Below are 27749 nucleotides of genomic sequence, written 5' to 3'. Positions count from 1 at the left end.
TGCTACTTTAAGCAAAAGGGAAGAAGAAATCTTGTTGTGGACCTACTTACCCAAAATTGTATGTAAGAATCCTCTAGGATAAGTGCTGCCTGGTAGTTCCACTGCTGCTCCAAAGGCCCTCCACACCCCTCAGCTGAAACTCACCTTTCCAGTGCAAACTCCAAAGTGTATCCACAGCTAAATGAACACCACATGATCTCTTTGAAGCTTACTTATCCCGCAGTGGTATTTTCCTTCTGAATTATTGCAGTATTTACTGCTTGTCTGCACCAGACTGGATGAGGGGAAAGGGGTGTATAGTGCCTTGGTGCCAGGCACTATACAAGGTCGTCATCTTTACAGTCTTCCTGTGAGGTAAATACAACTGCTTCATTTTGTAGATGAGAAACTTGGCCAGAGAAACACAGATAGTTAAAGGAGAAACAATAGGACATCTGCCATTTCTGTAGAACCTGATTTAGGGCTAGTTACAGAGATGTGTAAGGCACAGCAGAGTCTGGCTCTTAATCCAGAGGCCCCAGCTCACCAATCTGTGCTTTTTTTGCCCTCTTGCCTCATGGCAGTTGTGTGGCTCTCTTATTCCCAGTATTTGCCAGAATTTGATACTTTCTGTTAATACCAGTCATATGTTTCCAGTGCTCAGGGAATCTCTTGGGTGACAGTGAAACTAAGGGAGATCTCTTAAAAACCCATCATGAATCTGTCATAAGTTGTGACTTAAATAATTGAACCCTAACTCTGAGCCTTGGTTTCCGCATCTCTCAAACGGGAATGATATTAGTAACTGCCTCAGAAGGTTTGTATGGGGACTAAATGAGGTAATGAGTGTTAAGTTCCCAGCACAGAGGAATTGCATAATAAATGGTAGCTTTTATCATTGTTGTCATGCTTTTGTCTTTGAAAATAAAAGGCCTCTGTCATCCCTTGGGGTTAATGAGAGCAATAAATATGCTGCTCTGTTTATGGCAATTATTCCTTTCTTCTGTCTAGGGTCTGGGGTTCCCTTGGTTCTAGTGCCTGGGGGTTGTCGACACAGCCTGGTCCACCTGTCCTTACCCCTCATGGTTATATGTTTAATGAGTGCTTGACTGGGGTCAGCCATAAAGCAGAAGCCACAACCGTTTAAAGGGCTTTTGCTAGCAGGGGGTCATGGGGCCATAGATTATCATATTCTCTGTATTTGTTAAGAGTACAGACTTTGCTTTGTGATATGATACATACCTTTTTTTTTTTTTTTTAACTACCAACCCTTAGATTTAGGCCTTTGTTGTATATATATTAATTTTTCCTCTAAAAATAGAATTCTTAAAGTCTGAGCACATGAATTATATTTTGTTATTTAGGGTTCAGCACTTAAGTGACTGCATAGTAACAGAAGAGTGATTTATAATCTGATAAAGATTTTTGCTTCAAGGCAAAACCATGCATTCCTCATGGGTGTAAATGTCTTCTGTATAGCATCACACATGCATGTTTTTGTGTACACGTGCCCATGTTTTTGTTCATTTTGTTTCAGGTGTTGTGATGTTGATATGACTACCAACACCGATGGTTTATCAGTTTATATATATATATATGTATTCCTTTAGTTTTCCAGTTTGCCTACTCTGATGGTTGAGGAGTTTTCATTTTAACCAGTTGTAACACTACCTTTGAGAATTATGGCAAGGTCTCATTTTTTCTTCATTTAATCCGGACACCTCCTGAAGACCTCCTGAAGTCTGCATTTATATGGTAGTTAATAATTAGGCCTGTAAAGGTCTTTGGAAGAGGCTTTAGCAAAGCATCTGGCCCTTATACAGGGCTTGACATGTCAGAAGACTCAGCAGTGTCTGAAAGGTGGGGTATTAGAGGATCAGGTCAAATAAGGAAGTTGATGTAGAAATTGTGGTGGCCTTTATATTATCTTCTTATATATCTATATACTCTTTCTAATCGTGAAGACCTGCCCTGTAGTTAACTCTAGTCTAAGTGAAAGCTCCAGCAGTTGGAGCTTTGCCTTTCAGAAGTTTGTCATCCTGTTCACTGCTTGCTCAGGCTTTAGGCTCATTTCAGATCTACCGGGGAGGCTGTTCTGGATTCCAGGCCAGTGGAGGACAGCCACCTCTGAGTTATGTAGATGCTGATTTGTTTTTAGCTGTGCTACCAACCCTCCTTTTCTCTTCTCTCCTCACACCTGTGAAAAGAAGGTAGCTTTGATTGGCAGTGGCCTAAAGTAAAGATACCACAAGGTTCTGTTGGTGGGGGATGGGAAGAACAGAAGTGGGGGATGAGGGAGAATTTGAAACCCCTCTGTGGAAATCTCTTGGAGGTAGAGACTGGCAGGAAAGCAGCCCAGATCATCTGTCTGTCCATCCAAGAGGCTAATGAATACTGCCTTTTACTGAGAGCTGCCTGAGGAGGAGGGCTGAGGGTGCTCTGTGTCTTCATCTAGACATGGCTCTTAGTCCCAGGAAGGATGTGAAGGCATTTTAAGCATGCTCCCTCCCTGTCATCTTTCTTTTGAAACTGCACAGTTGGGGTTGTAAAGAGGCTTAAGAATTAGTTTCCAGGAGTTCCCTTGGTGGCTCAGTGGTTAATGATCCTGACTAGTATTCATGAGGACTCGGATTCAATCCCTGGCCTCACACAGTGGGTTAAGATCTGGTGTTGCCATGAGCTCTGGTATAGCTTGCAGATGCGGCTCAGATCCCGAGTGGCTGTGGCTGTGGCGTAGGCTGGCAGCTAAAGCTCCAATTCAAGCCCTGCCCTGGGAACCTCCATATGCCACAGGTGCGGCCCTAGAAAAGAAAGAAAAAAAAAAAAGAGTTTCTAGTTAGACCACATAGTGGATTATATATACTAAAGCAGACCTTAATACATGGCTCCTTTTTTTTTTTTTTTTCTTGTGTGTGTGTGTGTGTGTGTTCTTGGTTTGGCAACTAGGTTTTTTATATACTTAGTATGTATTAATTACACAACTCCTAAGAGGATACCAGAAAGCTGTTGTGTGTCTTCAAGAAGCTAAGGGCCCCAGGAGTGATACATGATTAGTTCATGCCTTGTCTCAGATGCTGAATGCCTGCGTTCTGGACACAGCTGAAGGACACAGGCGTGGATGGATGGAGTGTCTTACTCAGGCTTGAAAAGCGGTTACAGAATGGACCTCTTAGTGTCTTACACTGTCAGTGACCTAAAGTTTTCCTTATGAGTTTCACTTGAAGGTTGAACTTGTGATTTCACTTGTACCTGGTGTCATTCACTTGTAATTAGACATTAGCATGAAGCACATATCAAAGTTCTGATTACTAAAATGGGTGTGAGCCACAAAAATACTAAAGTTTGGAGATGTGGAAAATGTGATCATCCACTCACAGGCAGGACACTTTACCGTTTTGTGAAATTAGTTTAACCTACAATTAGTTTAATCTTTTGAATTTTATCACACATTTACTTCTTCCACTTACCAGTTAGCATTTGCCAACCAGATAGGAATCTCCCGCCTCTGAGCCCGTCTGAAGCCCTTTGTTGATGACTTGGTATGTCCTGTGTTGAGGTGGCAGTTCCCATGTTCACACTCCCTTCCTTCCCTGTCACTCAGTGAATCCCCAGCCGTAGGCTCTGTGTCTGGCTCACTTGACACATGCAGTGCGGAACACAGGGGTTGGCTCACAGTAGATACTAGTAAGCATTCGCTGAATTCAAGTTAATTATCTTAAAGCAAATACAAATCAGTGTTGGACTTGCTGTGTCCTTGCCAGGAATATAATATCCAATGTAGGCCTGTCCACATGGCTATGAAAAATCTAAACCAAATTGAGGGAATGGCTGTGAGTTACAGAATCCAGTTTTGCTTGAAATTTCAGTACACAGACTCTGCATACATTCTATAATCCTGTGTTGATATTTACTGATGGATGCACTGGCAACAGCCCCAGCAGTGCATTTATTTTTAACTTTCTTAGTGAAATCTGGGTTGGAAACTTACATTATGAAATCAGCAGCTGAAATTGAGCATTCAGATTGCCTAAAATTGAAAAATTAAAAGATGAAGCATGAATCTTATAGAAACTGCTGTGTTCTTGCAAAATATTAACTCTGGTTAAATGTAGCTTGTACCTATTCTGTCTTTACCCCAACACATTTTAAATAGGAAAAAGTGTATATGGAGTTGACATGCAGGATAAAACTATGAGAGGACCACATTTTTAGAGAATGAGCTTCCAGAATGCCTTTGGGTCTTACCCCCATCTTTTACATTTGTATATATTGTTTGTCACAGATAAAGAAACTAGTTCTTGTGGAGAGCATGGGCTGATTGCTCACTATTCCAGTCAAACACGTTGTGTTTTGTTTAGTTATGTTGTGTGGCTTCAGTATACATTACTCTCCCTTAGGCCCTGTCCACATACCTCAGAGTAACCTAATATGTGTCGTTAAATTAAAAACACAATTTGAGTTTAGATGTTTCATTTATAGTTAGAAACGGGAAATGTAAGGAATTCAGTGAATACACAAACTATTTAAAGACATTTCACAACTAACTAGTGCTACAGATGAAATTTAAATCATGTAGAGATGAGAGAACATTTTAGGTTATCTTTTGGTAACCAACCATTTTTTTTACCTTTTATTTTCAATTGTCCTTTTAAATTTTCATGCTATAATCTGTATAAAACTTGTATTTTCATTAGCAAAATGATTTTATTTACTCCTTGGTTAGGAAAGAGTAATCCTAAACTGCCTTAAGTTAGGAAATGTTAGGTTTGAAATTAGGTGTGAACGATCTGAATTCAGATTTTGGCTTTATTTGCTTTGGGGTTATTTTTTCAACTAATGAAGAGAAAATAATCAGAAAACGTTTGTATTGTTTAAGGCCAGAGACGAAATTTTACCCTGAGCCTCCCAAAAGCTGTGCGGACAAGTAGAAACTCCTTTGGGGTCTCTGGATTCTAGAAAATATTGTTCTAAATGTGGGGGTCGAAAGCATTTGTCCCGTTGAGATTTTTTTCACATTTTTTTAAAGGTTTCACATTTTTTCATAAGAATATTTCTGCCACCTCTGAAGAGTTGATAGTATTTTACTCTACATATATACCTCATTTTTGCTTTAGAAGTTTAAGTTTAGGAAAAATTAAATAGGGACTGGACTAAAGTTAGATATTAAAGATCTTAATTCACCTTTTAGCTTGACTTTGTTTAGCTTTGACTTCTAAAACATCAAAAAGAAAAGAGGCAGGAAAACATTTAGATTGTAGTCAAAGACGAATTAAGGTTTAATTCAGTGCAAAGTAAATCTTTGTCCTAAAATACTCAGCTGAGGGCAGAAACTTTTTTAGAGCCTATTTTTTAAGCATGTTTGATTTTTTTTTCTGAATATGATACATATTTATTTGAAGTTTTAAAATTAAAGTCAGTTGTAGTCTCTCTGTTTAATTTCCACTGTTTGTTATAGTTGCTAATTCATGGAGTTTGTTTTATTACAAATGTTTGTACTATACATAGATTTATTTACTTATATTCATTTTATGCTTTTTTTTTCCCCTTCACATTCTTTGAAAAGATGGTTTTTAATGGCTACATGCAAAGTAGCCCATTGCTTAGAAGGCTTATGAGGTATTTCACCAGCTCTTTCAGTGGGTGTTGAGCTTATTAATAAGTCCAAGTTTTTGCTGTTATAAATAAATCTACAGTGTTGTTACTTTCTTACCTGATGAATTGGAATACATTTCTGAAAGTGGAATTATCAGGTTAAAGGGTTTATGGTATGTAGGATATGACTAGCTTCCAGATTTTTTAGTTACGTAGTGTCAGATTCCACCTCAGAAAGACTGTATCAAAAGTATTCTTTTAGCTTTGTAGTCAGGTTCACCATGTTCTGTTTCATCATTAAGTATAGACGCGCTTTTTTTTTTTTTTTTTTGTCTTTTTGCCTTTTCTAGGGCCACTCCGCGGCATATGGAGATTCCCAGGCTAGAGGTCAAATCTGAGCTATAGCCTCCGGCCTACCCAGAGCCACAGCAACGCGGGATCCGAGCCGCATCTGCAAACTACACCACAGCTCTCAGCAACGCTGGATCCTTAACCCACTGAGCAAGGCCAGGGGCCGAACCTGCAACCTCATGGCTACTAGTCGGATTCCTTAACCACTGCGCCACGAAGGGAATTCCAGTATAGAGCTTTTAAAACCGTTTTCTTAATTTAGACATAGCTAGTTTAAAGACCATAGCTCAGAGTAAGGGGTGAATTGGGTGAGATCTTAAATATCACATACATATTAATGATAGTAATAATCGATGAAAAATATATAGCTTCTATGTTCTAATCTTTCTCTCAGGGGTTGTTGAGATTATGTTTCTCTAAGTCACTTTCTGTGTCTCAAACTGTGAGTTATTGATACTGTGGAGAATTAGGCCAAGAAATAAAGGCAGCAGGTTGTTTGTTCCCCTGCTTATTTTTTTAATTGGTTTACGTATTCTTCCCTGAACTTTTTTTCTTTTAAATAATTATAGATTGGACAGAAAACAAAAGGCATATTGAGACTGAGTATACATTTTAGATCTGATGAGAGCTCAAAGAACTGGTTCTTTTTTGTCTCATCACTTACAGTTTTTAGACTAAATTCTGTAGACTAGTGTTACTTTATAAATTACTAGTAGTACCTTAATTGGTTTGAGCAACCTGCCAGAATCACTAGAAAGAATGTGAGAAACAAATTTGGTTAATTGTAAGTCACGTGTGTGTGCTCTGTTCTTGGAGCCCCAGTTTGGTGTAGTCATGTGTGTATTAAATTTAGCTTACTCTTTAATTAGAACCGTGCTTCATCCTGCTGTTTTTATAAAATGGTGGGAGAATTCTGAAGAGTTGGTGTTGCAGAAACACCTAGTTTTCATTTGGCACAATGTGTCCCATGATTTGGAGTTTGAGAATGAAGCTCCCAGAAGCCCCGATTTAATAGGACCTAGGAATTTTCCATCTGTAAGGTATCTTAGCCTAATCAATGATGCATCAGATATTCTCAGCCAAGAGGAAATTTCAGCATTAGTAGGTGGACAAGGGATATTTTGTTAAGAGCAGACATATTACAGAATAAAATGCAAAATTATAGTAAGTTTTAAGACAAGCCATTGGATATCATGGGCTTGTGCTTTCAAGCCTCAAACCAAGCCTACTTACCTGTGCTTTTAGTGGCATGTGAGTGGAGGAGGAAAAGCTCTGGTAGAGCCTAGCCTTTGCTTTTACTGAGGGGGGAAGTAGAAAAGCCCAGGGAGGTAAAGGATTCTACCCACCTTACATAGGAAGTTACTTTGCATAAGGGGAACTGCAACCCAAGTCCCCTTACTCCTAGTCTGACACCATCGTTGGCAGGTGTGCATCACAGTTTTAAGTGCTGTATTCTACATACGACCAAATTGTGTTTCACATGAACCTTTTCAGTGACTCTCATTCGATTAGAGAGTACCTCCACACTGGCTTACTGCTTATTGAAAAAACAACCTGTAAAAGACCAGCCTTGTCATTATTTCAGCAAAGCTGGGTGCTCAGAAGCTCACTGTGTCCTGGGGAAGCTGTGGGCTGCTCTGCATGCACCAGAGCCCAGTTTAAATGCTGGACCTACAAATCAGGGATGCAAGTGGGAGTTGAAGATAATGTGATTTTAATCCAGGGCCACAGCATCCACTACAGAAGGGTATCCCTTCTGGTAGAGATTATTGGTGCCAAGAGTAGTTGTTTTATCTTTATTTTTATAACTGCTTTCCTGTTACCCAGCTACACGTGTGCCCTCTGACAACACCTAGCATAGACTGGGTTGCAAATGGCACCCGCTTAATACTTACTGAATTAAACTTGTTCATAAATACACAGATATACATCTATGCTGAACTTTTACACTGGTACTCTGTTTAATGAGAGAGAAATTGGAAGAAAGGAGCTAAGCTAACCAAGTCCTTCTTTTGACAGAACTCACCTAAGAAGGACAGTTTGCTGTATGTAATATTTTTATTTAAATGCTTGTGGTGTTGCCTCATTGATTTAACCCACGTACCGGTCATTATTCAGAAGATGAAATGTTATTACAGATGAGATTTTCTAAGAAAAGTTGATCAATCATGCATGACTCTACAGAATTTTGAGCTCTATTAATAATATCAAAATAGAGTTTTTTCACATATTGTATCATAGAATTCACTTGAAACTGGAACATTATTGAAAGTTTTGGGGGAAAGTGTGGTCTGGTTTCCATGATTGCATAAATGAAGAATGATCTAGAGGTTTTAGAATAAGACCTATAAATTCATTATTTTTTATATTTATGTAAGTATGGCTGAATGAAAATAATATTTGCTCACACACAATGAACTTACTGGAAGTAGGGTGTGTGCATGAGTTGAAGCTGACAGGAAGTGGCCTTGGCACACAGTGACTGATGCCAGCACTGTAATGTCTGGGGTGCTGTATGAAGCTGAGAGCAGTGGCAAAGGGAAGAACCTTTATAAAAGGCTGCTTTGTCTTTTCACTTCATGATTTAGTTTTTATAAAAAGGGCCCCCATAACTTCTACTCTTTTGAGAAACTTTATTTAAAAATTGTTTGGCAAATCCATGGTGATAGATACAACTCTGAAAGATTAAGAGGGAGAGAGTAAGTTAATGTGCATTAAGCCCCGAGTCCCACCGTCTAAGTGCGGGGCATACCCTGCCTCACTTAGTCCTGAGATGTAGCTCTCATCCTGCAAGTGCGGAACTAGAGCTGAGAGGTTACAGGGTGGCCTTGCTTCAGTGGAGGCAGGTCCATGCCTGCCTTAGCTCACAGCTGTGGGCCCCTCTTGAGCTCTCTCCTCAGTTAACTCAGAAGTGTGTCTGACTCCTACACACACCACCTTGGGAAAACCATAATGCTAACTGATCCATGGTGAAGACACTGAGGTGTGTGGCAAGCTCCTGGTTCATCTCCCACTCACCCCTCTCCCCCCAAAATAATCATGCAATATATTGTACTTACTAGGACAGAAGCCTGCACTAAGTATCACAGAATCATCAGCAATACTGTAGGTTGCACCCCACACCCAATTTTTATAATGAAAAATTTTGAAAGCAGCCAGAAACCCCGAAGAATACAACAGTGAACACCTCCACCTAGATTGGACAGTTATTACCACTCTGCCATACTTGTTTTTCCTTCTTCTTCCCTCTTTTCTGCCTCCCCTCTCTCTTCTCCAGTCAAATACTTATTTTTAAATGTGTGTGTGTGTGTATATTTTTGTTTGTTTGCTAAACCTGAAAATTCAGAGTGAATTTTTACATTCTGAACCTAGGTCGACAAGTTTTGAAGATTCAGATTCTAATTACTTCTTTATGCTTTCTTGTGAAAGTAAATTGCAAAATTTTATTTTGTCTTTTCAGGCCAGATAGTCCCCCACCTTTCTCCCTTATTCTTTTTATCTTTTCATATATATATTTTTTTCCTTTTTTTAAACCATAACTCTTGATCCCCTCCCTGACCACACCATTGAAACTCTGCGTTGTCATCACTTGTGGAAATTGAAGTCTGAATGTATGAAATTGGCATTGGAATACTTGATAACGAAAGCTCATTTTTGCTGCTGCATCCCTTTCCATGTCCCCCCTTGGTTGAACACACCTCAGTTAATAAACAGTGCCCCTCCACTTGCCAGCATTTGAAGACACAGAACACGACTAAGCTTCCTCATGGTATTTTTATTGAGGCCCAATAAAATGGATGAGGCCTCACTACATTCACAGTGGGAGTGAAACAATAGCATTATGAGAACCCTCAAATATTAAAGGCTCACTATTGATAGGACATGAATAGAATTTGGTATTTAATGTGAAATCTGAATAGTGTAATTTGAGGCAGAGCACTGCACCTATTAAACTGTAGAGCCATAAAGTAACTTGGTTTGTGGAAGGAGGGCTTGCAGCAGGGGAATACTTCTGCTTTTGCTGAAATGATTACGAATTTCCAAATACCTGAATTAAAACACATAGGAGATTGTAATTTTCTTCGTGTATGTCTATGATGTTGTTACACAACAGTCAATTTTAATCAAAATATAAATATTTAAGTCACATCTTCTCATTTTCAATTTTCTTCATGTAGAAGGAGCTGGCAAACAACCCTGACTGTCCTCAGATGTGTGCCTATAAGCTGGTGACCATCAAATTCAAGTGGTGGGGACTGCAAAGCAAAGTAGAAAACTTCATTCAGAAGGTAAAGTCTGTTCAAAATGCAGTGGCCTACAAATTTTGGTTAAGATTTGAGGTAGCTATAAATGGGATATTTTATCTTTTGTCATAGTTTTCCTTTAGGTAAAATTATTGTCCCAGTATAATTCCTCCCTGCCCTCCTTTTTCTCCTTACAAAAAACAAAGACAGATGCCAGCAGAGGTTTTAGCGGACTTTCTTTGGAGAAGGGGCGCAGCAGTTTTTTTGTACAAAGTGCTTTCTCGATGCTTTGCCTAGCTCTTTTAATGTACGGCTTGTCCTCAAGGGAACCTGGGGTCCCAGGATTGGCTGGGAGAGGCCAGGCCTTGACCACTGAGGCTCCTCTGTCCCAGCTCAGCTGGATACACCCTCCACACAGGACTCTCTGGACACACACTTTCTGTGTACTTTGCACCTTTTGCCGGAATGTCTCTAGAGGTCCTCACAGAGAGTAGTTACACTGAATTTAGGGTGACATCATCTGAGGAGCCAAATTCAAATTACCTCCTTTCTAATGTCTCCTTTATTCAAGTGAAAGTAATGAGGCGTTTGGTCTAGAGAGAGGGAAATATTGCAGTTGCGTAGATATACATAGTTGTAAACATGTGAGGAATATGGAAAGTGCTTTTGGTATTTAATTTTCCTTAGTGTGGATCATTCATCCGATTATCATTATAAAAGAAGCCCCCATTATACCTTTGAACTTCCCTCAACTAGTTGCATCTGAGTTTCACTGTAACTTTTCTACTTTTAAATTATAACTGCTCTAACATTTTTTTTAAAGAATCTTAAAGTGCTGGAAACTTTCATTATTCTTGGGCCTGCTTACAGTTGGCCCCAATAGGTACTCTATAAATATTGGCTTCCTTTCTTCCTCTTGGAGCATAATAACAGATTTAACAGTCCAGTTCTGATAAATAGAAGTCACATATGTAATTGATGAAGTCCCTTCTGTCCATGGAAAAAAAATTTAAAGTTGAAGATTGTCCAGAAGTACTAAGTACTCACTGTTTGTTGCACTTTTCTCTCTTCTTGGTAAAGTTTAGTAAAACTTAAATAAGTTAGCAATTAAAGTCACTACTTTTATATATATTAAAGCCACTAATTTATATATATGTTGGGGGGCACATGGTAACATTAGAGCCGAAAAATTAATGGAGAGTATATAATTCTTCTTTTTTTCTCTTTAAGGACACATCCACAGCATATGAAAGTTCCCAGGCCAGGGGTCAAATTGGAGCTGCAGCTGCTGGCCTACACCACAGCTCATGGCAATGCCAGATCCTTAACCCACTGAGTGAGGCCAGGGGTCAAACCCACATCCTTAGGCAAGTTCTTAACCTGCTGAGCCACAATGGAAACTCTCAGTATATAATTCTTAATTTAATAAAGCACTTTATTCCGAAGAACCCAGGGCTCTCTTCTGTCAGTACATGTGGTATTCTACCTCACAGTACTACTTTGAATTGCAGAAGAGTTAAGAATGACAGTGTATGGTTTCATAGCAGAAGACATCTAGTTGACCTTTGATCAGTGACATTTGGAAAAAGGTAAAAATAAGTTCAGCAGGAGATCATGCTGGATCAGAACATGCCTACCATATTTATTTTCAGTTTCTGATAAATCATGCTACCTTTGCAAGGAGGATTGTTTCACCATTTCACAGAGAGATTTTTCTTTTTACTCTGTTTTACAGTGTTAATAGGACGGAATTAAGATTTTCATTAACTGAAACAGTGGTGTTTTCAAACCAAGAATACGCAGATTTCATGGATTAGTTGGGGCATATAAAGTTAATATGTCATTAGTGTTAAGAGTTTTGCCATCTCATACTACTTCCTTCTTTGTTTTAAAAGCAAGAAAAAAGGATATTTACAAACTTTCATCGCCAACTTTTTTGTTGGATTGACAAGTGGATTGATCTGACAATGGAAGACATTAGAAGAATGGAAGATGAAACTCAGAAAGAACTAGAAACAGTAAGACTTCCTGTTCTGTGGAAATTCTCTAATTTCCCCTTTCTAAGACTGTGTCTGTGCTTAATAAGTGTAGACTTAACAATTAGGAAGCGTGTTATTGAAAGCCATTTCTTAATCTCTGTTTCCTCATCAAAATCCAGTTTCTTAAACACTAATATCCTTTTGTTCTGATTTCTCTTTTGTTGAACATCTTTCATGAAAGTAGACTAGAGCGGTCTTGATCTAGAATTTGTTACCTGTAAAATGTCCAGTGGTTTTGTATTCTTTTCCGTGCTTTAGTTCTCTCTGATGGTGCCTGGTTCATAGTCCTTTTAGACATTTTCTTTGTCAGGCCAAGTTCCTTTGTCATTTTGTTATTGCAGTGAGTTATTAATGTTAGCACAGCAAACCCTAGTTCCCTCTTCTGTAGACAGGATAAGGCTAGTGGTATTGCGGTTGATTCCAGAAGTGGCTCCTCCCCTCCCACAACTGGCAGTGACTCCTTTTTTCTTACAAGCAAAAAAAGTTCTGTCGGCAGAAATTCAGGTGATCCTTGGGTTGGAGGTCTGTGTACCACGTTTCAGAGTTAAGCCCACCCTGGCTCCTCCCCGCGCCATGAGCACCCCCTTTCTCCCTGACTTCCTCTTGCATGTGTCTGGTTTTGCTTTTGCTCTGGGCTGCGCTTCTTTTCAGTTGAAAGTAAGGCCCCACGGGGGAAATGAACCCAAGGAATGTCCAGGAGAGGCTCGTGGTTTCCATGCAGTCATCTAGAGTCCTGCCAGCAGTCCCAGCTTGGGAAGCCCCGCAGGCGGGAGTGTTTGACGAACGCCTGTGTGTGAGGCAGGAACTCCATTTAATCACAGGAGAATGGCAGCAAATCAGGTTCTTTGGCACAGAAGGAAATCTATTTGTCTGGCACATAGCATTGTAAAGAATCTGTGTTTAAAATTGCTTACTTTTAGTGATTACAGCAGATCTGCTTCTAATTAGCTTTATACAAACCTTCTGAGAGGACTAGGACATATTTTCTTTATAAGGCAATAAAATGTTTTAACCTTATCTTATACATAAAGTAAACTTTAAGCAGCCTCCAACTTATGAATGGATTGTGTTCCAGAAGTTTTAAGTTCATTTTTTGAAATCAGAACATGTTTTCCCATAGTGACAACATCATAAATTGGGGTTTGGTTTGCGAGCCAGCCAATAGAAGCCTCTCTGACCTCAATTTCTCGCAGTAATAGTATGGCTCTGAGTTCTGGATCTCGGGAGTAGGGTGATAGAATGGCAAGCATGAAAGACCATTTCTTACACCTTTTTTTTAGGTTGGCCCCAGGCAGTATATTTAAACAGGCAAGAGAAGTCATGGGTACTGGCTGCCTTCCTTCCAGTGCCTCTCTCCACTGTCGTCTTCCCTTTCTCAAGAGTCAGATGCCCTTCTCTAAGCAGTACTCCTCACCACCACCCAGTTTTAACCTTTTCCTCCTGCCTTGCCTGGTTTTGCTCATTCCAGGTACTCCAGGCTCCAGATATAGCTGCCAGCTCTGCCTCCAGCCCCTCCAAGCAGTTGGTGTCAGCTAAACATTAAAAAGAAAGCAGCCAGGATTACACTCATTCTCACCGAGTTTTTTTGGTACAGCCGTGGCATCTCTAAAAAGGATTTTCCAACACTAAGATAAAACAGAAAATGGACTTACTGGTTTGAACTCTGAGGAAGGAGGCTTTCTTTTGGTTTTGATTTCTGTGCTGAGGGGCGGTGCACAGCAGGAAGAAGAGTGGTGGTGGTGGAAGGGTAATGAATGGAACCCTTCCCTCCCTGGTTTGGGCCCTGACTCCTTTGGACAGAAGTTGTTGAAACCTCTCCTTCAACAGGGCTGCTTACTTCCCTCACAAGTTCTCAGTCTCAGGGCACAAAGAGAAGAGCCCTGACAGGAGGTGGTGGCTCTGGCTCCCACCTGCAGGCTCAGCTGCTCCTCCATGCAAGTCTGTCACTCTTGAGTTGGGAATTGCACTTGAAAAGAACGTGTAAGGTAGACAAGCGGTTACACAGGAGCACGGTTTATTAGAAAGCATCATTATTGTATCCACATGGCTTAAACTGATGGATTCTCTCATGAAGCTGGTAGAAATCTGTCATTGGTTCAGGGTTAGGAGTACATGGCAGTTTCTTTGTTAAATATTTCAAAAATACTTCAAGACAAATTTTAGGGTTAAGTGCTGATTATCTTAACGTTAATCTCATTTAAGTTATTTTGCTCTAGATCGTTGAGGAGAGCTTTATCCCACATTACATCCCTGCTGCTCTGAATCCCAACAGTTGGTTTGTGAGCATCTTCTGAATCTGGGCAGCCTCATGTCCACAGGCCAGACCACCTACGCAGAAAGTATCTGCCTCCTGAAGAGGCTTATTAATATTTTCATGGCCTCTTCACTATGGAGGAATTTCCCGTCTTCTTGAGGTTCTCTTTCCCTGACACCTGATGAGAGAATTTGATGTGCTGTAATTCTCTCCTTAATTTGCAGATACTCTAAGAATTGAATTTCTTCCACATGGGTTTTGGCCCTGGAGAGAAGGACTAGCCTCTTGAGAGGTTAGGACTCAGGGCAGTGCCCCTGCCTGTAACCCTGCAGAGGGTCCTGTCAGGCCCAGCAACTGAAGGAATATTTAGGGCACATATTGTGTCTGTTCTCAGCTAACCCCTCTGGGGGACATGGGTTTAAGGGTTGCGCTTTGGAAATGTCCTTATTACATTTGTTCCTTTTCTGTCCATTCTTAATTTTCTCAGTGAGTTGTTTTAGTTGTCTGTAGGCCATTGATATAAATGCCTGTCCCTTGTGAGGCATCCTGTGTTTTTTGTTGTTTCTTGTATATTGTTCCCATGCTCACTTGTTCTTTTCGTCCTCCCTCTTTTAATAAACTTCCTATAAAGAACTCCTCTGAGGGACGCTGGTTCCAGAAGGCAGAGGTGGCCAGCCACACCTCAAGACATTCTTGTTTGGTCCAGGGACTATGAAAAGATGAACCAGACCATCAGATTGGGACATTTTCTCACATTGTATTTGGTGAACAGTTCATGTTGATAATTTCACACTGTCACTGTAGGCTTTTGTTTCCTAAATTCAAGAATCAATACACTTTTTTTTTTTTTTTTTTTTTTTTTTGTGCTATGTAAGAGAAGCCTCTTGCAAGATTTTCTTTAGAGCAGGATAAGTAGAAGGGCCTCAGAACTTCATTTTCAGTGTGGATATGGTTGTAAACAGGCAGCGGTCACTTCACAATCTCTTCTAGATCTTTTTTCTCCCCTTGCTTACTAACCCAATTTAGAGTCTGATTTCAGCAGCTCATGATTTTATTTTACGTTTAGATGCGTAAGAAGGGTTCCGTCCGAGGCACGTCGGCTGCTGATGTCTAGATGAGTTCCCTGTAGGGTCAGAGACAATATCACACTGTGTAAGTGAAGACTTGGGTAAAAAGAATGTTTAAACACCAGTACCTTATTGGTAATGGGTAGTTAACTTGCAGAGCGGAGATTTAAGTGTTAAATGTTGGTTTTAAATTTTTAGAATTTAAAAGATATGTATGAGTTATTACTCTGTAAGAATTTTATCTGTAAACAAGTTGAGTTTAGTAATCCCAAGTTAGTTCTTAGTGTTATGGGGTTAGAATCCAGCTGCTGCAAAGTGCACTTACTTATCATGAAGCATGGACTTGGAAACCAGCTAATTTTTCATTGATAGCCAGTTAATTGACCTATATATTTCTCAGAAGGACCATTTGTGGTAGTAAGGAAATACGTAAAAGCATTTTAAATCAGAGATCCTTCATCCCATGCCATAAGAGCTGATCTCAGTAATTCATTGTAGTTGAGATTTTTTCTGAATACTAAAAAGTCTTCTGTCATGTTGACTCTTCACATATCTTTACACTTAGCTTTAAAATGTATAAATACACTTTGGTTTTCATTTACAATGTAAAACATCTCTGTGGTCCTATTTCTTCCACACAAATTTATGTGCCCAGATAAGAGATTTTCCTAGAGGGGGGAAATAAAAGAGCCTCAAAATCTATCTCACATATTGAAACGAGGATGAGTAAAACTAAAATTGGCAATAGTGTTGTCATTTGTTAATATTGAACTACAGTGTTTACTGAAGAAAATGACAAGATAGAGCACTCTTCTCACCCCACTGTGTTTCTTTTTGCTGCCCTTACACAAGCTACCTGCTTTTTAATTAATTATTGAACACGGGAGAGATGAAATGTTCAGTCCTGAAGAGAAATAGTACCAAATATGAATGAACTCTCCCAGGATCCTTCCAAAGCCCTTTTTTTAAAAAAAAAAATTCAGTGTTCATTTTTTAAATTTTTGGAAATTTATTATTACTTTTGTTAAGTTCTGAGTTTCTGTGACTTATTCCCACTTATATAAATTTATTTTCCCTCTGATGAACAAAATATTATGCCCTTAGTAAGACCAAAATCTTCAAGAGATTAAATGTTAAAAAGGCAGTAGTTTATAGAGTACATTGACTGCCAGAAGTTTTGCTATACTGAGGGGTTTTTTTCTGGAGAATATTTGCAACAAAACAAGCTGTGGTTTGTCATTTTTTGGTCTCTCTCTCTCTGTATTTTAACACATTGTACTGTCTTTCACTTTTCTTACAGTTACGTAATCAAGGTCAAGTAAGGGGAACAAGTGCAGCCAGTGATGAGTGAAGAAGAATCTGACCGTGTCTTGCAGTGTTGACGTTTCCAGACGTGTGCTTGTGGTTTGTGCCCACAGGCACGGGTCCCAACCACGTGTGTATATATGTTTGTGTGTGTCTATCTGTAGCTGTATATAAAACGCATGTAGAGCTGCAGATCAAAATACACACACTTGTGTATATATGTACATACAAACATACTGAAGGGATTAGTACAATTTCTCCAAAGTACTGTACCTATCTTCAGCAAGAATGCAAAAGAAAATATTTTCAATATATATACCTGGAGCAGATTTTAATAATTATCAGAGTAATACCATTAATGGACAAATTGACTGCAATGTAATACTAGCTGGTATGTTTCATAAATGGCAAGTTGTGGACCAATATATATAGCCTTTTATTACTTTTCTGTTCTTTTAAATCAATCTCGTAAAATTTTTAATTTTAGTCCCATAATCGACAAACTCCCACAGAAAAATTTATTAAAATCTTTTTGGAGTTCCAAGGAATCTGGAATGTAACTCTGAATGTATTTATAATTACTTGTTTCTGGATTTTCATTCTTATACACCCAAATTGGACAATATCTATTAGTAAGTAGTAGAGTTACAGGCCAGTTTTTACTTGTTTGCCCCGAGAAAAGATCCTTTAAAAAAAAAATTCCATTTTTTATTGGATTTTTGTATCTTATTCAAGTATTTTTCTACATCAAACCTAGCAAAAATGGAAATGACGGTCTGTGATTTATAACAAACACTATACAATTTTCAAACTCCTGTTAGGCAAGCAAAGAAATTGATGAAGAAATTAATAGCACTGTAGGCTGTTTAGAAAGATTGGAAGTACAGCACTTCCATGGAGTCTTTTCCGAAATGACTGTTTTCTGATATTACAGCTTGAAAACTATGCAAATGATCGAGATTCCTCACAGCTTACATGGTAGAATATAGATAGTGATGATGTTTTGCTCTTTTCATGTTGAAATACACTTTAAGGGGGAGAGGCTGTCTCGGAGATAGGAAGACTTCCAGAGGCAGCACAAGGCTTGTCTGCACACGGTTAGGAGGCCCTGCCAGGGCCCGGGCACCTCCACCCACTGGGATGTGCTCACGACATCATTGGAGCTTGTCCTGAAGAAGCGTAAATAAGCTGGATAGAAGCTGCTGCTGCCTCCTTTTTCTTTCTTCTTTTTTTTTAATAAGAAAGGAACAATAGCTAGGTAAGATTTTTAGCAGCGTCCTCTGTCCAAATGCAGTTTTTATCCTGTCAGTCCTGAAAGCTTGAATAGAATGATATTGTTGAAGCCTTCAGGTTCCAAACTGTCTTCTTTAACCTCCAGTTCCTCCTCCAACACGCCAGCCCCTGTGGTCATATCACATTAGTAATCTGATTTGCTGACAGTCCTGCCCTCCCTGCTTCTTGTTTCCCTGTGTGTTCTGTGTCCCCACTGAAGTGATTACAGTGACTTAGACAAGGATACTTAGGATCAGTGCCTCATTGCAATGTCCTGTTATCTCCGCTGCAGACCCCACATCGCAAACGTCCTCTGTGTACTCAGGATCAAGACTGATGTTTACTCTCTGGGCACTGTTGTGAGATAGGTTTTGTCAAAGCATAATCATTGTCTGCAAAGTGTTTGATGCGAAGGAGATTATTGCTAATTTTGTGAAATAAAGAGTCTAGCCCTCTCCTTTTAATGAACTTAACTCTCACTGGCGTCTGTAGCATCACTGGGAGCTTGGGCGCACATGGAAATGAGAGCCCGGCGCATGGATTTTAATGTTTTCCTAACAACTGTGGAGATTTGAGGGAATGTGTGGTGAATGTAAAATACCTAGTTTACTTGGCAGTCTCTTGTGTAAATTACAGTAAAACAAAGTAAATGAAATTTAAACAAAAAATAAATTTGATCACAAAATGCCACTTGTGTGCCCGAGTGGTTGTTTCCCTGTTGCCACGTCTGGTTCAGAACACTGTGGACCACTCTCTGTTGTTTTCTCAACAGTTCTCTAATTTGTAGCACTGTTGGTTTGGGAAAGACATTTTTTTATTGTTTTTTTTTTTATTTTTTATTGCAAACTTCTGTTCTTGAGGTGTACCGATACAACATTAAGTTGTTATTTTTGATTTTTTAAATAATTCTGTCTTTAAAAGCTGAGCAATAAAGCAGAATTCTGTATTAGTCTCAGAGGTTTTTTTAAATTATTTTTTAGTGGAGAAAATTATGGAAAACCTTGTGTATTTTTAAACTCAGTAAGGATTTTTGCCACTAGATTCTGATCATTTCAAGATGGTGGCTTTTTAGCTTAGGGCCGTATTTTACCTCTCATGTCTTAGGACTTTGTCACACCCAGTCTTCTGGTTTTTAGGCACAAAACAACTATTTTTTCATGGTGCCAACTTATATTCTAGACCAGCTCAACCTTCAGAGGTGGCCAGCTGTCTGGATGGATTTAGTATTATATTTCTGGTGTTTTGTTGTTGTTGTTGTTGTTGTTATTTAGCTGCTCCTGTGGCACGAAGTTCCAGGGCCAGGGATCAAACCCAAGCTACAAGCAGTGACAACACCATATCCTTAACCCCAGGGTGTTTTGTTTGTTTTCTGAGGTGATTATCATAGTGTTTTATTTCAGAGGTAACGTTTCCGTTCATGTGGACGGTCTCATCCATGCGTCCAGCAGTGTGATGACTTACGCACCCAGCACTTGGGTTTCTTGGAGGTGTGCAGAGTCCAGTGTGGGAGACGGACATGTGAAGAGACAGACTACAGTTCAGTCTGACAAGTGACCGGTTGACAGAGAGTTGGTTGAGAGAGATCTTAGGCATCATCCACATAATACAGATGAGAAGCCAAAGTCCAGGCCAACAGCCACTAGGAGCTGGGACCCTCGGAGCCCATGGTGCCAGAAACGCCGTGGCTTCGGTCAGGGGCCCTCCTCCCGGTCCTCTTGGAGTCCTGGACTCCTCGTCCCCTGGGCACCACCATGCACTGTATCCTCTAGCATATGGTGTCTTCTCTTCAGTGTGACTTCTCCCCTCCTGTTCCATCCAAACTGCCTCCTGGTCAATCTAAAATCGCTGTGGACCTAACACCTGGCTTAAAAAAAAAAAAACTGCCCACTTCTCTCCCCTTTTCAACTCTCTTAAGACAACAAGTTTCACAGCCCAACCCTCCCCTCAGATCTTGTTTCTGAGGAAGTAAGAGACATTTATTAACAGCTGTTCTCACCATTTCCCCTCAGTGGTCAAGTTGACAAGAAGTCAACATGGAATTCCCTATTCTTAGCCAGTTGAAAGAATGCCCTGACTGTTCTTAGACCCCCAGCCCTGATACCATTGAGAATCACTGAATATCAGGGGTAGAGTCTGGTGGGTCCAAAATTGACGTTTTCAAGTTGTTTTCATTGTCAGTTTTAGAGTTTGGGACTACAAACCAGAGGGATTGGAGGGAGGGAGGGAAGGTGCTAGGAGTTGGTTAAAGATTTTCCTGCTGATCCTGAAGCATCTACAGGACATGCCTCCTAGGAACCCTGCTAGTGTCACATGGGGTTCTGTTTTCTGACTTGGAAATATTAAGCAGCAGTGGTCCCTTCAAAACCAATGCTTGGAGTTCCCGTCATGGCACAGTGGAAATGAATCTGACTAGGAACCATGAGGTTGCAGGTTCAATCCCTGGCCTCGCACGGTGGGTTGGGGATCTGGCATTGCCATGAGCTGTGGTATAGGGCAAGTGAGGCTCGGATCTGGTGTTGCTGTGGCTCTGGCGTAGGCCAGCAGCTGTAGCTCCAATTCGACCCCTGGCCTGGGAACCTCCATATGCTGCGGGTGTGGCCCAAAATAGACAAACAAAACAGTTTGTGAACTAGGTTATCAGTGCCCTTCTATGGGCTTGGGTTCAGTGTGCCTTGTTTTCAAAGGACATGGAGAGAGCTTAAGAGAATTCCCACTCTTCCTGGAAGATTGAGAAAACTGACTTCTCTCCAAGTAATCTTCAAAGCCCAGGGCCACGCCACACAGCCTTCCTTAACCTGAAGTGACCTCTGTCAGTCCACACCCCTCACTTGGCTCCTACAGACTCTGCCACTGTGGTCAATGCATGTTGTCATCTTTTGTGTCTTACATGTTTTACGTCCCAAGTGAGATGGAGAACTCCACACAGGAGTCACAGTTCACCCCAGAGTCATCTCCTCCGATGGAAACTTGGACTCTGAAACTGCTCCTTTTGCCCATGACACTTTCCTGCCTTTGCTGTGCAAGGCCCCTTTTGAGTCCTGGAGGGGAATGTGACCAAAGAATTTGTAAGGTTACATTTCGGCCCTCGGAGAATCCAATCCCAACAACCAGCTGCAACAGGAGATAGCAGTTCTGCTCACAGGACAAAATACGTGGAGAGAACAGACGAGGGAGCTCCAGACCCACATTTCCTTCTTGATTTCCAGACTTGAAATCAGAGCTTTAGTAGACTTCAAACTGAAGGCGTCTAAAACCAAACTCTTAAATCCCTACTCCTTCCCCTAAATGTGCTTCCTTCTGCCACCAGGTAACTGTCACTGTGCTGCCCAAGCCAGAAGTCCTAGTCACTGAGTCTTAAAAGTGCCCCCAAATGCTTGTGAAATCCCGCTACTCTTGAATGTCCTGGCCCAAGCTTTGTTCTGAAGAGCCGTCCTCATCTAGGGCAGGGGTCTGCAAACACAGTAAATATTTTAGGCTCTATAGGCCATACAGTCTGTCATGGTTATTCAGGTCTGCCCTTGCAATCCAAAAACAGCCACAGACAATATGTAAAATATGTGTGTCTGTTCCAATAAAACTTTATTTACAAATAAGGAGTGGGCCAGATTTGGCTGGTAAGGCGATAGTTTGCCCAGCTCTGGTCTAGAGCATGGATAGCCTTAATCAGGTTCTGCCAGAGGTGATTTTCTAAAACACCCTGATGATACTGCACCCCTGCTTGCAAACCTCCATGGCTCCCAGAGGCCCAAAAGACCAGTGTAGCCGTGGCCAGTGACCAGTGAGAGCCTTGTTCTGTTTGGAGCCGGTGTTCAGCCACCTCATAGCCATTGGACGGTCAGGCATGGGCGAAAGGAACCTAGTGGATCTCGCTGCCTGGCATGGATGCTGCCCATCGAAAGGCTCTAAAGTTAGAAAGAGTTGCTGCTTTTTGCCATCTGATTCCCAGCCAGTACTGACCAGAAGTTGAAGGGGAGAGCTGTGGTGTGCTAACAGAAGCTGCCGACATATAAAATACAATGAAAATAATGGGTTAGTTAAACTCTTCTCGATTGGCATATTTTATTTCGCTATATGTCTGTTGTCCAGAAAATACCATCTATGGCTCTTAAAATGCTATTCTTGTGGAATACATTTTCCATGGTTAAAGTTTGGCTCCCTAGATACCATTGCTAACACATTAACCTGAGCTTGGCTCCGTGGCTCCTGACCAGGCACAGTAAGGCCATGCCTTTGCCTAGTAAAGCAGCTCGGAGTTTCTCTGAGTCAATGACACTCAACCTTGGATCAGATCTGTTTACTCCTTGGATTTCTGAGAAGCAGTAAAGCACCATGACATGCCTCTGCCTCGTTGATCCCTTATATATTCTGGCACCACCTGCTAATCAGTCGCTAGCAGAATTGCCTTGCACTCCAGACCGACGGAGCTTCATGAAGTGGAACAGAGGAGTGGCTTGTAGTGTTTATTAATGTATGTGCTAAACAAAAGCCTCGCCCCTGGGCATCCCATTGCTCACCAGCTCCCTGCAGTCCAGAATACTGATGTTGTGTTCTCTCAGAGTGGCCTCCACTTTCCCATGGCCCAGGAATCCCTGAAACAACTTGTCCTGCCAGGGGCGCTCTGAGTACTTCCCATCCACGTTGTTCTGTAGCCGTCACTCCACTAGTGTCATTCCCAGAGGCACTGTATAGGATTGGGCTTCTCCCAAGTCAGGCTGGAGGGAAGCTTAGGATCAGGCCTAGAATAGCCGTTGGTTCATTTAGATCAGAGGGTGGCAAACTTTTTCTGGGAAGGGCTGTATTGTAAATAGTTTGGGCTTTGTGGGCTATACAGTTTATGTTGCAGCTACTCAACTCTGCCTCTGTAGCTTGAAAGCAGCCTCAGACACTGTGTAAATGAATACATGTGGTTGTGTTCCTATGAAACTTTATTTACCCAAACAGGTGATGGGCTGGATTTGGCCCAAAGGCCATAGTTCACCAACCCCTACTTTAGATTCTTCCCCTAAAAAAACCCCCAGAACTAAATAGTATATGTCAGGCATTGTTATAAGCACCACACAAATGCCCTCCTCTAATTTTCACTCCTACCCTGTGAGGTAGGTGCTGTTATCACCCCTTTTTACGGACAAGGAAACTGAGGCCCAGGTAAGTATAATTTTATCTGGGTATTATTACAGAGAGCAGTGGGGCCAGGGTTGTAATCCATGGGCCAATCTGGAGTTGGTTGTAACCACTGCCCATCATCCCATCTCTGTGTGTTTGAGAACTGCAAATTTCCATGCCTGCAGCATTTACTAAGGGTCGACGTGAGGAACAGCTGAAATGATAAAAATTTGCTGAGGATACTTTGTGTTCTTAAACACCACTAGGAGCAAACTTCCATGACCGAGTCTTCCCAGAGCTCAGAGCCAAGAAAACGTTTCTTCCTAAACAGTGTTGAATTTCCCCCTCAGTCTCGGTGTCAGGAAACTTCCATGTTGAATTTTATGTCCAGCTGAGGCAACCTCTGTAGGCAGGCTTCCTGGCATCACTCTACCACCACCCTCCCAGTCTCCCTTGTCACCTCTTATACTTGAATTCTATGATGGTGCTGTGAAATCTGAGGGTGTGTAATTCTCCTGTGTCCACGTCTCCTATGTCAGCCCCCTCCAGCTCCTCAGGCGGAAGGGTTTAGTGATGATTCTGAAATGTTTGTAGAAACACAGTGTCTGTTCTGTCGAGGTGAGACATCAGAAGAATTGCAGTCACTCTTCAGCGGCAGGAAATCTCTAGGTCTGTGAACATCTGGAGAGGAACCACCGGGCTTGCTTCCTTACCATGGTGGGCTTGTGGGAAGTCCCTCCCCACCCACAAGAATTGTCCTCAGTATTTCACTTTACAGGAGAATCTTATTTGGAACTATTTTTGTAACACAAGAGACCTTGAGAGCCTTTCACCCATATGTAAATCCCCAGCCATGCCTTCTATCACTGGGGGTAAGAATTTTCAGTTCAGCATCTGGTGGCCCATGAGCTCACTCCTCTTCCTAGGTGCATGCCAGAAAGCCGTCGGGGAGGATTTCAGGATTCCTCCTGGCCCTTTCCAACCCAGCAGGCTCAGATTTTCCACTTGTGCGATTGAGGTCAGCACTTATATTCTGGCTGGTGAGCTCCCCACACATTCGAGTGCCAGGCCTCAAGCAGGCTTCTCCCGCTTGCCCTGGAATTCATTCCCCCTCTTTAGTCCTCATCGTCCTGCATGCCACCCGATGGGGGCTCCATGGGAGACTGGGGACTGCCTGGTTCAGCCCTGGCTCTGGGCCACCAGGCTGAGATTTGACCCCTATGTTTGCTCGAGCCTTAGAGTGAGTATGGAAAAGTCGTCTGGCCAGGTGAGGAACCATGGATTACAGTTGCCTGCTCCAGCCCCTTCCTGGTCAGCCCACCACAGAATGTGGAGGTCACTGCCATCAGGTCACTGCCACTATCTCTCCAGAGAGGCCATCCTGGACAAGGGCACTTTGACATCCACCCTCTGCATTCCAAGCCTGCCACGTCCATTTACTGAGCAATGGGCCTGCAAGTAAGTCTCCACCTCTCTGAGCCTCACTGTCCTGCCAGTGAAGGATGGGATAATAATCCCAGTGTGGAATGTGGCCACAAGACAAGAAGTGTGTAGGTAATGCATGAATCTCTCCAGCTCTGGTTTTGCCCCTGGGTTGTTTTACTAATCAGCTAGGGTAACCAGCCATCCTGGTTCACCCCAGGATGGGGGGGTTTACGGAGAGGCTGGACTTTGGGTGCTAAAACCAAAACAGTCCTGGGCAAACTAAGACAGTTGGTCACCTTATTTTTAGCCCCAAATGTCAACATTCTGGAAGCCAGCAGTTTTCATTTAAAAACAAATGCAAAAGTGGAACCCAACACAGTATAGGAAACAAGCAACCTTATTTTGTAGGCTGATGTGCCCCAAACCAAAGGCCTCTGTCTCCCCCGCCCTGGCAGCGCACAGCAGGTTTGGGGGGTCGGGGGAGGTTGTGTGGAAAGTGGTCTCCAAGGAGGTGCTGGCTAGGAGGGCCTGGCGGTGCTTTCCTCAGGTGGGATGACTCAGCAAGGAGCAAGTCAGCCCCTTCTCCCCCCAGGCCTCCTCAGCTCCAGCTCCCAGTTGTGCCCAGATGCCATCCTGGAGACCAAGAAGATCTCACACTTCTCACTGGTTAAGAAGCCGCCCTCAGCTGAAGAGAGGCACTTCCCACAGCCAAAGCCTCTCTCTCAGAGGAGGTGGGTCAGGTCCTTCAGTCTTTGCTTTCAGGACAGAGACCAACCTCCTTGCTGTGTGTTGGCCCAGCACCCTCTCCATCCATGCCCTCACCTCCAGGCTCCAGCACGCTGGCCTTGTTCCAAGTTCTGAGATCAAAGTCCACGGTGCCCTCTAGGGCCGGAGCCTCCTTCCCTTCCCAGTTCCTCCTTCTACCTCAGCCCAGGGGCCACATCCTCCAGGATACCTCCTCTGACCTCTCGACTAGGCCAGCATCCGTACTGGGTGCTGCCATCTCCGCCAAGCCAGGAGCTCACAAAGGCAGGTCCCAGGAGCACTTGCAGCACTCGCCGATGTAGACTCTGAGCCTGCCCACTGTCTGCCACAGTCATCCACATTCCACAGATGTGTTTTGAATGAATGGAGCTGAGAAGCCCCACATTTAACCCCTCTGCTTCCGTGCCTTTCCCACTGAGCAGCAGGCAGGCTCTCTCGACCATTACCTGTTAACTATTCCCCTGACCCTGCCTGCAGCCCAGCCAAGGCCACATCCCAGGAAGTGCCACCCCACCTTGATCCCCTCCCATCCTTGGTGAGGAAATATTTCTGTTTTATGACTAACTCTGCTCCTCATTTTCTCGCGTTATCTTAATGAATTAACTGGGTCTCCATCGTTCCCCCGGCCCCCCGCAGTTTATGAGCTGTACAGCGATATCTGCGATCTTAGTCAACCCACACAGTTGTTGTGCTGGTTCCTATTACAGTAATTGGCATAAACTTTATTCTTTTGCAGAGAGATTTTTTGGCCCGCTGAGACTGCATAACCATCTGCCATAAATTGAGACTAGTACGGCTTATTTTGGTGAATGCAAAATTGGATCCCATTCTTTACTCTGTGGCTTGATTCAACTTCCAGATGGTTAATCCACATGAAGTAATAGGAATGCACCACAGCTCTGCTTAGCTGAAGATGGAGACGTAATATTTATTTGCTGATGTGGGGGCCTCTGAATGCTGCCCTGTCGGGATGTCAGTATATAACGCAGCAGCACAAAAATGTCAGCTTGTCCACAGGAGCGACAGCGTTCCTCCGAGTTGCCATGGGGACCCCCGATGTCATTTTTTTTTGTCTGCCCTTGACCTAATCTCAAGAGGTTTTGTTCTCTCCTGGGCTGTTTCTTATCAGCTATGTCTGCCCATGTTGCCGGCTTCGCATCTGCTTTGACTTTAGTGCCTGTGACATTTTCATTAATACTTCTTCAAGGTTGAGCCTTGATTCCAAATATCCTGCAGCTCATGGAAGCCGTGGCTCAGCTGTGCCCAGCTGGGGGCTGCCGGGAAATTCGGCCCAGTGGTATCGACAAGTTCAGACCTCTCTACCCAGTTGGGCTAATCAATCCATTTTCATTTCATTTTCTTCCCACATCAGCCCGCCACGCTGGGGGATGGGATGCTCTGAAAGTAAGTCAGCCGATTCGGGGGCTTAAACCCCAATTGTGCTTCTACTCCTAGGCAACTTGACTGCCTGATCTTCCGGGATTACCCACCCCAGGCCAGCCAAACCTGCCCTTGCAAACTTGCCATGGATTTCACATCCAGGCCATGTTTCCCCACCTGCCCCAAGGAAGACAGGGACCCTCTCCCCACCCTGCCCTGGGGAAAACTGGCACTCAGGGCCTCTTCTCCCCACCCAGGTCCCTGGGAACTACCTGCATTTGAATTATCCCAGGATCATATTAAAAATGCAGACTCCTGGACCAAGGGGGACCAACTGTCCCAGTCTGCTCGGGACTGTCCTACTTTTAGCACTGAAAGTCCTGTGTCCTGGAAAACCCCATCAGATCTAGGCAAACAGGGATGGTTGGTCACCCAAACCTAACCCTAACCCTAGCCCTACCCAGACCCCAGAATGAGAACTTCTGAGGGCTCAGGCCTAGGGATCTAGTTTTGATCAGTTCCTATGGGTGATTCTGAGGAGCACCTGAACTTGGGAACTGCGGGCTCACTTGCTCTCACTTTGTATGAATGTAGCACACGATACCCTCATCACTTTCTTCAGTAAAGTGTTTGCTTCCCTCACTGTGAGGTCCTCAAGGGAAGGGCTCAGCCCAGGCCACAGAACAGAGCCCAGTTCCCAGCTCTGTGTCTGGCCTGCAGTCGACATTCAGAGCAGACCAACTGAAGAAATAATTAGATACAAGCAAATATCCTTGGTAGGGAAAGTGACCCAGACCCGTTTCCCACGTACTTTTCCAAAGTTCTGGGGTGGACTCAATTAGAAATTAGATCAAGGAAATTCTAGTAGGACAGGAATTGGATCTAGGATATTTTTTAAGGGAGTGAAAACCTTGAACATTCCAAGATGGAACAAATAAGGAATTAGATCTAAGAAATTCTAAAATGGAATGGA

The 27749-nt window shown here is 42.4% G+C and overlaps 1 protein-coding gene across 2 annotated transcripts in view; it reads left to right on the top strand.

Annotated features, from left to right (window-relative positions):
* PITPNB (phosphatidylinositol transfer protein beta) overlaps positions 1-18793 on the top strand; it is a 64385-nt gene extending 45592 nt beyond the window's left edge. The window contains exons 9-12 of one of the 2 annotated variants that reach the window (XM_001927781.5): positions 10101-10211; positions 12062-12184; positions 15526-15611; positions 16827-18793. In XM_001927781.5, coding sequence (XP_001927816.1) covers positions 10101-10211; positions 12062-12184; positions 15526-15573 — 282 coding nt within the window. In that variant the 3' untranslated portion in view covers positions 15574-15611; positions 16827-18793. The remainder of the gene's footprint in view (positions 1-10100; positions 10212-12061; positions 12185-15525; positions 15612-16826) is intronic. The other variant, XM_005657336.3, reaches the window with a different exon arrangement.

Source organism: Sus scrofa, chromosome 14 (genome assembly GCF_000003025.6).
Source record: "Sus scrofa isolate TJ Tabasco breed Duroc chromosome 14, Sscrofa11.1, whole genome shotgun sequence".
In the NCBI taxonomy this organism is placed as follows: Eukaryota; Metazoa; Chordata; class Mammalia; order Artiodactyla; family Suidae; genus Sus; species Sus scrofa.
The sequence above is the reverse complement of the archived record's forward strand: the minus strand, read 5'-3'. Positions and strand labels throughout refer to the sequence as shown.